Genomic DNA, 10,586 nt, shown 5'->3' on the forward strand with positions numbered 1-10,586 from the left:
TCTCGAGATACACATGCTCCTCAAAGTATACATGGAAAAGACGTGTCAGAAAAACTATAGTAGATTATTTAACAAGCCTCTACTTTTCAGTTTATTTATTATTTAATGTAAGTGTTCTTTAATTAAGTTAGTTATCCGAGAAAAGTATTTTTGTTTTTATTTATATAGGGACTATTCACCCCTCTCCCCCCTCGCGCGGCTGCCAAGGGCCCTAACAATAGCAGCCTATATACACACATAATTCACAAGACCAAATATCAATATGCATATTTCAAAGAAGATATCTTGAACTCGTCTAGCAATTTATCAGATATAAATAAACTTACTGCATACAAAGAAATATATTTTTTGAAAGAAAAAAAAGCATGAGTTGATCCATATACTAACAAAAGAAAAAACATATACCTGTTGTCTACCTCAATGGCACGCTCAATCAAAGGGTCAATGGAAGTCCCCTTGAAAACCAATGCTACAATTAGAAGCCCTAGAAAACTAATGCTGCAATTAAAAGCCCTCTAAAACCAATGTTGCACTCTCAATCAAAGGACCTCTTCTTCCGTTGCAAGAAAGAACATATGAACAAAAGAAAAAAAGGAATCTTTATCTTCTCTACAACATATGGTCACAAAGAAGAGCTCACCTCTTCATATGGGGCATGGAAAACAGCCACATGATGCTAACAAAGCAACCAATCATCGTCAACAATCAGCCAATGTTCATATGGGGAAAAGGCATTGATCCGTACAAGCATCATATGGTTTTGAACATTCAAAGGGGTCTAACCGATTTTTTTTTAAGGAATTCCAAGTCCACCATCCTCTATGGGACTGAGATCGAGATTGGAAGAATGCATCCCGCATCCTTCGCCTGTTGGTAATGGCGCAACCGCTCCCGCACCACCCTAATGCAGCAGCTCCTCTACTATTTCCCCCTCGACACCCGCCCCTCCAACCGCGTCTTCTTCTAGTCCTATGCCTTCTACCTCTTCCACTTCATCCACCTCCTCCACACCTTCATCAACATCCTCTGTCGACGCTGCTGCTCCCTCACCGTCATGTTCCTCCATTCCGTCTCCTTTAAGAATGAGGGAAAAAGAGGCGTGAAGGGCATCGGGGGAAAAGAGAAGAGATTGGTAGTTTTCGTCGATGAATCCATGGCAAAAAGAACGAGGGCGCGCCAATAGGGTTAGATAAAAGAACTGGTCGCTAGTAGTTTGGACGCTAAGTATTTCATTGGGCGCTAAAGTGAAATTATCTTTTTCATCTTTTTTACTTCCTATCTATAAATTATTAAAAAAAAATACTTTTTTTACTTTATCACATACATTATACCCAAGTAATATGCTACTTAAAAAAAAAAAAAAAAATGAAGCCCAATTTTTTTAAAATAGGAAGTAAAACATACATTTTTTATTTCGCTAGTGTTGTTATCGAAGTTGTTTATTATATACTATTTCAAAATTATTAAGTAACGAAGTAATCTATGTCGAAGTAAAAAGTGTTTTTTCTACTAATGCCCCTCCCTATGTACGTCACGATCTAACACAACGTTCTTAGATCAATCGCTTATTAAAGAAAATTTATTTATTAATTTATTAAAATTAGGATTCGACCTTACATGTTTAACAAACTGAGAAGCTATCTCATTGCTACACCATTAGCATTTCAAATGAGTAAGACTCTTAATCTTTCTATGTCAACTTCATCCTAAATTGATCTTTATATAACGATCAAGAAGATTAGTGCAAAAAAACTAAAAACAAATCTTATAAAAATATCTCTTTGATAATCATTTTCATAATAACAATGTTGTATTATTTTTTTATATAATGTAGATATTTAATTTTTACGATCAGACTAATTTGGAGATGACCGATTTGGCCTGATAAAAGACTTTCATTAGCTATCATGGTAATTGAGAAATACATATGAATCTTAACGAACAGTCCAAAATCACAAGTTTTTCAAATTTTCGAAATGTAATGTGTCTAGGTAAGATTTAAACTCTCATTATTTAGGGAGCCACTCTCGTTATTTAGAAAGTTCATCTTACTTCTTACCATTACATCATAGTCCGGAAGCAATAATATCATATTGTTGCTCCTAATACTCCATGCAATCTTTCTCCATCAGTTCCAACCAAAAATGAGCATTATATTGCTATCAATGAGATTTTAGTATAAAATTAGATGTCAAATATGGCTAGATCACTACTTAATAACTCAAAATATACTACTTTACCCCAATTAAACCTATCACATGTGCAATTTCATAAGTTAAAGCACACGCGAACACATCTATCATCTTCGATCGTTACTAATAACTTAGGATTATCATACAATTTAAGAAAAATGACTAATTTTTTACGTTGAAATTTTTAGGGAAAGCCTCTTGCTAGAACAATTTTTTTTTACTTTTTCTTTTTCAACCAACATACAACTCAAATGTAGATTATTATGATTCATCAAAAGAGGCAATATCATCATGTCCTCTCCATCCAAATCAATCATAACATGCCCACTACAAAATGATTAACAAAGCTCACTAAAAAATTAGCTAGCATAACGTATTAATCTTTCTTATTGATTTAGTCTCATGGAAATTTTTTTACCGATCTCAAATTTCTCATCTGAGTAATAAATTAAAAAAATAAAACACACACTCTATGATTAGGCGACGTCTCAACCAACCTCCACCACCTACTGAGCAATTTGTCATCTTCTTCCTCCGATCGCTAAGCTCCAAACACCTTATCTTCATTTTTTTAAATCCACCTTCTTTGAATCACTTGCCGACTCTCCTTCCTCTTCCAACCTAAATCGACAACGACACTCTCCCAACTTCCAAATCCCGGTTCCAGTCATCTATTCTAAACCACCCTCCCCTTTCGCTCAAGATTCATTTCGCCAGTTCTTGCGTCAATGGCGCCAGATTTGTCAAACCCACCGAAAGAAAAGACTCCAGTGGCGATGGCGACGAGGAGAACTTTTGCTTGTTCTCTTTCTTTGTTGAATTATTAGCAATAAAAAGAAATAAAGATTGAAAGAAAGAATTGGAAAAGCACAGAGACACTTCTTGATCAATTTGGCCGACGCTTGAATTCTTTCGGATTGGATTCTTTTGCCAGGAAAAAAATAATTCTTTCGGGATTCACGAATTCAACCGAGTAACTCAAGAATTATAAGTTGGAATTAGCAGAATCTGTCACTGGGGAGCGATCTGCTCGCGCCGCCATGCGGTGCTCTGTTTCGGCGGCCGTCGTTCCCGTGCGCCGACGTACTGGTGCCGGCGGCCGCGGCCGACGACGCCTCGTCCTCCGTTCCAATCTGCAGGACGTCTGCGATCGAAACCTTGTCTTGGTTCGACGCGTTTTCCGTCGAGAACGATCGCTTTATCGGTCGGCGATCTTTTTCTTCTTCCTCCTCGTCGTCGTCCCTGATATCGACTTTGCTGTGCCGGCTCTGCTCGGCTGCGATTTGGGGCGGCGCGTGCTTTCCAAGCTCCCGCCTTTCTTCTTCTTCCACTCTCTCCTCCACCACTATCACCATCTCGTCTCTTCCCGGCGCCTCCAGGACCACTCGTTCCGCCGTCGCAGCCGCCGGAGGCGGAGGCGATGGCGGCGGCGGATGTAGGGGAATGTTTATACTGGCCCGGCAGAGTGGGCAGTTGGAGTGCGACCGCAACCACGTATCGATGCACTGGAGATGGAAGGCGTGGCCGCACTTGGGCAGCAGCCGGAGGCTCTCCTCCTCCCGGAACTCGCTGAGGCAAACAGAGCAATCGGCACTCTGCACCACCCCGTCCCCCCGCCGGTACTTGTGCACCGCGATCTTTCTTATCAACGCCTCGTCGACGCCGTTCGCCGGCGAGTCCTGCGGCCACCCGGCCTCGCTGCGCCGCGGCCGGCCGCCGGGGAGATCGAGGCTGTCGCCGGCTGCCGCCGGAGGGTTGAACCACCGGTGCACCGACCGGAAGCCCCCGCAGTACTTGGACACGACGGTGTAGTAGCAGATGAGGAGGAGGGCGCCGGCGAGCACGCCGATGATGGCGATGACCAGGGGGGAGAAGTTGACGCCGGAGCCGTCGTCCGAAAACTCCGAGGGCGGAGGCGGCGGGAAGATGACGTAGCACCACTGCGGACAGTAGACGCTGCAGAATCCCATGGAGCAGTCCCTCGTCGGCACGTAGGGCACCCACTGCTGGTTGTCGCCGGCGGCGGCCATGAATGCAATCACAGAGAGCAGAGAAGCTCCCTGCTCCCTCCCCGATTGCTGCAAAATACTACTCACTGAGCAGAAAAAGGCAGTGGTTGAATCAAAAGAACTACCTTTTTAGACAAATCGAGAGAGATTATCAAGATCTTGCCGTTGTTTTGGGAGAAAGAAGGAATCCAATTGGCTTGGCATCAAAGCAAAGTAGAGAAGAAGAAGAGGCAGCTGAGCAACTTTATCTACCATCTCCTATCTTTGCTTTGCCAAATGTCTATATACGTGGGAAACGGTGGTTGGTTGGCCAAGGTATTCCCTGTCTAGCGTTGAACACCGTTAAGAGTTGGTGGCCGTGACATTTTATCAAACCAATTTTGGATTATTTTTTTTACTAAATATTTTTAAAAAGGTGCATTGTACTTTATATTTTACCAAACTACTTTTCTATTTCTCAAAAATACTATTTCATTTCATCTATTATTGTTGAATAGTTAAAAAAAAAAATCAAATTTATAATAAAGGGGTATTATTATGCTTTTAACATTCTTTTTTATTATTATTTTGAGCATGTCATTAAACATTTTTGATAAATCGAATAAAAATCATATTCCACAAATATTCCATGAGATCAATAATTTAAACAACAAACATATCAAATATATTTTAGTTTTTTTGTTTGGAAAAAAAGGATAAGTTGAACAGAGAGGTTTCTCTTAATTTTTTTTTTCTATAGTTCAGGTTTTTTTAAGTCTTCTAGACTAATTCTCAAAGTAAACGGAACCTTTCCATAGTTCACCTATTGGGTTATTGGGTAAATTTTGAATGTAACTTATGTACACTTAGATACCTATCTTCAAAATATTCTTCTCTACTAAATTTATTTATTAAGTGATTCATTTAATTGAGGATTTTTTCCATGAAAATTTTTTATTGATCATCAGAATAAATAAAAAAATCCTCATGATTGTCCATCCAAAGTGATCAGCATTCTTAGATTTATCATTCTACTAAAGAAAAATATATCACAATACGTTATAATGTAATTCAAATCTTAAATATGAAGCTTTTTATTGATTATCTAAATCAAAAAGTATTCATGATTATCCATCTGGAGCCGTCAATAGTTTTAGATTTGTCATTCTAGTAAAAGAAAGTGTCTTACAATACGTCGTAGCTATAATTCGAATCTTAAATATTTAGTTAATTATTAGGGTATCTGACTGTTGTACCATTGTCCAAATTCTATTGGGATTTATTTCATTATAGTAAAAAGTTATTGTACTTTCCTCAGGCGCCCTTCAAAATATGTCCCCAGATTATATGAAGGGAGGTAAATCATAGGGTCAACTTATCGTTGAGCGCCAAATGATTATAACGTGGGAAGGATTTTTTTCCGACAGTATATATCTATCGTAAATTAATCTCTATCCTATTATAATAAATTTATCCTCCTCTGATCGCCTATTTCCACAACCCGGGAGACTCTTGAGATATCTCTACCAAATGTATCTAATAAAAAAACTAATTGAATTAGATATATGAGTTATGTGGGCTTTAGTTTGCACAAGCAAAATAACAAAATATGGTTTGGTAATAATAATGAATAATAATAGTATTAAAATAGCATTCAACTATTATTAAAGTATAAAATTTACATCAAGTTTTATTTTTTGGAAGATAGATTTTGTTTTATTTTATATTTTGACAAGTGTTACATGGATGTCATAATTTAGTTGAAATTTTATATATGTCTATTTTTAAATATTGTACAATAGTTAGCTAGGTATATACCTTTCAGTCCCAAATATATATCTAAAAATTGTATTTGGCACCTGCAATTAATTATTTAAGTATCCCTGCACCAGTAAGTAATTGCTGATTAGCTTAAGGACTAAAAAAATCCAGCAGGTGATTAGACATATAAGATGACGACAAATTAAAGAAAGTAGGCAATAAACAAGATGGCTTGATGCATTATGCAAGTTTTCTCCGATCGAAGAAAATAAAATCAATCCTAACTAAGGGTGTTTTCTTTTAATTTTTTATAAAAAAATAGTGCTCTATCCATAATTTATTTTTTTTCAAAAAAAAAAAAACTATTTTATGCTCCACTTGAATAAAATTTCGTCATCTTGAAGCATCTTTAACTTTGACTCAATTTTAATTGAAGTACTTGCTCTATCTAAGAATAAAAAGTGACGTAGTTTTGATTAAAATTATAAAAGCTATTTTTTATGTCAATAGAGTATTAATGTTTAATAATTTTTAAAAACAATGTGAATAATTAGAGATGAGTACTTTAAAGAAAATAAAAGAAAAAAATTAAAATTATAAAAGCTATTTTTTTATATCCATCTGGATTATAAAAAAAAATTAAAGAAAAAGTGGGAGAAGGAAGAATAAAGGGGAAGAAAGATAAAGGTAATAATATCTTCCTCTTTATATTTATCTACTCTGTAGAGGAGGAGAAAAAGCCAGTGGCAGGAACAGTGCTGAGAGGTGACTTTCCATGAGGCTGAAGCTTTTGAGGTAGTCCATCGATCTCCAGCTACAGATTATTATTCCATGGATCGATGGATGGACATATCGATGGAGAGTGCGGGATTCTGGAGGAATTGCCAGACTTTGGACATGGAACATATTCCTTTGTCTCAGGGAGTCGAAAGCTGGCAGGAGACCCAAAAGCTACTCACAATGCTTCTTCTGTACATGTCTCTTGTTCATGTGCTCCAGCTATCCATAAGCAATAGCTCACAGCTAGCTAATCTTGTTTACGGGACATCGAAACACTAGTTTCAAGGTCTAGACTCTTGACGGTGGCGTGGCGTGGCGGGCTGGTGAGCCGATTGTAGATATTCTATAGATTTTACTTTGTATATATTCTATACAAGATGTATTCATTATGTGTTTGATTTACTGGATGTGGATTATGTGTATACAAATCCGTTAACCTACTTTTTATTTATTATTGATAGATGGATAATATGTAATAATTGTTATAAATATGTAGTAGGTAGTAGTTACCATAACATGTGTAACAGTTATTATATAATAGATATTATAATATGTAGTAGTTAATAGCTGCTATAATATAATAGTTGTTATACATTATAGTAGCTACTACATAATAACTATTATAATGAGTAGTAATTACTATGTAGTAGCTACTACAATGTGTAGTAGTTACTGTGTAGTAGATGTTACAATTACAATTATTTTTTATGTTGTAGCTGCTACAATATATAACAATTTTTGTGTAGTAGCTGCTAACTACAATTATTTTTCATGTTGTAGCAGCTACATTTACAACATTGTAGCAGCTACTTCGATGATTAGTTATTATAATGTTGTAGCAGACACTTCAACAGCTAGCTGCTACAACGTTGTAGTAGCTACTTCGATGGCTAGCTGCTACAGCATTATAGCAGATACTTCGACTGCTATGTGTTACAACAATGTAGCAGCTACTTCAACGACTAGTTGTTACAACATTGTAACAGCTACTTCGACGATTAGCTACTACAACGTTGTAGCAACTACTTCGACAGCCAGTTGCTACAACGTTGTAACAGCTACTTCGACACTCCAAAAAATCTTTTCTTACCATTTTTTAATTATATAATTTGTTGGAAACTTGTCAAATATCATTTCACACAAACCATTCGATAGTAAGTCTTTTTAATTTAAGTTGTAATTCCCTCTAATCCTAATATATTATTAGGATTTGTGCTATAATGTACAAGCCCTAGCTACCATAATGTCTAGCAACTACTTCGACATTTAGTTGATACAACGTGTGGTAGCTATTTGGATAGTTAGCTACTTAGTTGCTTCAAAATAGTTAATAGACATTTGTATATATTTGTCATGTTGTAATTTTTTATATCCAATATTATAGTTATCATGTTTAATACATATTAATATTTTATGATTTAAGTTGTAACTGCTACGTGTATCAACTATCAATCAGGTAGCTACAACAACATGTAGCAACTATCTGATAGTAGCTGCTAGATAAGGTAGCAGCTACCGTACAATAGCTGCTCTACATTATAGCAGTTACCCTACATTAGCAACTACACGGTGTAGCAGCTAGTTGACATCAATTAATATGTGACAACTCATCAATTAATATTTTAATGGAGACCTACCTACTCCGGTTCATTGATCCATTACTTCTATAGAATAACCATTCATACCTGTTATAAATGATGGCCACATGAACTCAGCTAAAATCCAACTTTGTCAAAAGGACAACTGCAGGCACGTGATACTCCTATTCCAGGATTTTATAGCGGCCTTATTTTCCTATAAAATGATGGTGTCGCAGAGGGGCGCTTCTCATTATCGCTTCCACATCTCACTCCTTTACGAGCTTTCTCACTTTCTTCTTCATTCTCCCTTTCATGACACTTTTACGAGTAGCATAACTTTGGTGCCATCTTCCCTACCACCTTCGTCATTCCTTTCATGGCATCTATTATCTTTGTCCAAAATCTAGTATTGTATCTTCCTCCCAAAACAAAAATGACAAGGTGGTCATGTTGTCTTTCACGGTGTATTGTAAGCTTTCATATGGCTTTGTCCGAAATTTGGTTGTGTGTCTTCCATGTGCTATTCTTTCATCTTTTAGATTGTGTGCTTCAATGAATTTCAAGAAGCCTCTTCTGTTGATCTGATCGACCAAACATCTCCCACCACTACATGAGGTAAATGAAAAAGATAAGAAGAGCAATCAATTAGTTGATTAGCACATTCTTGGAATGTCATGGTGGCATTTGTATGACTCAATTAGATGTCAATGTTCACACATATACACTTGCAATACAAAAAGACAAGAAGTTTTCTGGCTTGCCATTAAATTCGATCAAAGAAATACATTAAATCTTAGTGATAATCTTGACGATACATTAAAATGTTAGTTTTCAACCGGTAGCAATTAATTATCCAACTATCTGCTACACGTTATAGCTACTAGGGCTTGTACGTTGTGTCGTTGTAGCATAAACTCTATTAAAAAATATTTGACAAATAATCTTTTCTTTCATTGTGAATATTTTTTTGATAAATTTATTTTTTTTTGTTATATAATTTTTTTTAGCAACTACATTTTTTAGTGGATAGTACCCCTAAAAATATTTTTGTTATGTATATCAACTTGGTAAAAAAATATTTAAAATCATTTTAAGATTTAATTATCTCTAATCCTAATATATTATTAGGATTTATATTATAACGTACAAGACTTAATTGCTATATGTTGTAGCAACTACTTCGACAGTTAACAACTACAACGTATAACAACTACTTGGTAAGTCATTTCATTTTAAGTTGTAATTCCCTCTATTTCTAATATATTATTTATACGTGATTCTAAATGATCTATTTAATTAATATAGGGGAAAATATATATTGTCTTTATTGGATGTTAGCTGGATGTTTATGACACTTGGATAGAAGCATCTACATCAGTCATTCGAGAGTAAATAGAATGCAATAAGAGCTTTTAAAGCCTACAATGATAAAAATAGAGAGAATACCTCCATTACATCGAGAGGAAAAGAATGTTCGTGTGCATCCTCAAATATAGTGTCAAGTTCAAAATCAGAGAGAAAACTATCGGAGAATGACAAATTTAGAAAATTGAAAGATGCATTTGAAGAGATAGATCAACAGTTAGATTCTCTATAAATTTGTGACGAAGATTAGATATGGTATTTTAATTGTAATATCTATAGGTCTTCTAACTTTAAATCTTTCATGATGTATTAACTTTTGAACAAATTAGTTATGGAAATTAGACATTTATATTTATCTTGTTATCATTGTTTCTATCTAGTATTATAGTTCACATGTTTGATACATTTTAATGTATTATGATTCAAGTTATATTTCGCTTCTACAGTAACAGCTAATCCAGACTAGCTGCTACCATGTGAACATCACTGAACTAGCTCGTTATAGCAGCTACTGGACAATAGCTGTTACAACGATAAACTTGTGTTGTAGCAGCTATGTAACTGTAGATGCTATAACGTATTGTACAAGGCCGAGATAAATCAACCACAGTTCAAAATTAAAAGTAAAAATTATTGGTTCTATTAGATAGACAAAATATGGAAGATAATCATTATAAGATACGAACAAAATAAAAAGGAACATCAACATGATAAAATGAAGTGCTACAAGGCCTAAGGACTTCTAAAGTGAGCCCCTAGCTGAGTGAATCAAATGACTGAGCAAAACATCTTTTTTGCTCCAAGTTAATGTAGCATTAGAGAGTGCTATAAATCAAATGACTGAGTGAAACATCTTTTTGTGAAGTTTAGCCTAACATCTCTCTATTGATGTCACCCTTCTATGAGAGAAAAAGAATCAA

The 10,586-nt window shown here is 35.7% G+C and overlaps 1 protein-coding gene across 3 annotated transcripts; it reads right to left on the bottom strand.

Moving 5' to 3' along the window:
- Positions 1-2,969: 2,969 nt before the first annotated feature.
- LOC122024335 (E3 ubiquitin-protein ligase Os04g0590900-like) lies at positions 2,970-4,491 on the bottom strand. Of its 3 annotated transcripts, none has more exons than XM_042582952.1 (2): positions 4,365-4,491; positions 2,970-4,287 (listed from the first exon to the last, which is right to left on the bottom strand). In XM_042582952.1, the coding sequence occupies exon 2, from the start codon at positions 4,220-4,222 to the stop codon at positions 3,191-3,193; it is 1,032 nt and encodes a 343-aa protein (XP_042438886.1). In that variant the 5' UTR covers positions 4,223-4,287; positions 4,365-4,491; the 3' UTR covers positions 2,970-3,190. The 3 variants fall into 3 exon arrangements, with proteins under 3 accessions (XP_042438886.1, XP_042438893.1, XP_042438898.1); XM_042582959.1 differs by having other exon boundaries at positions 2,970-4,270; positions 4,327-4,444; XM_042582964.1 differs by having other exon boundaries at positions 2,970-4,270; positions 4,365-4,381.
- Positions 4,492-10,586: the final 6,095 nt, after the last annotated feature.

Source organism: Zingiber officinale, chromosome 1A (genome assembly GCF_018446385.1).
Source record: "Zingiber officinale cultivar Zhangliang chromosome 1A, Zo_v1.1, whole genome shotgun sequence".
In the NCBI taxonomy this organism is placed as follows: Eukaryota; Viridiplantae; Streptophyta; class Magnoliopsida; order Zingiberales; family Zingiberaceae; genus Zingiber; species Zingiber officinale.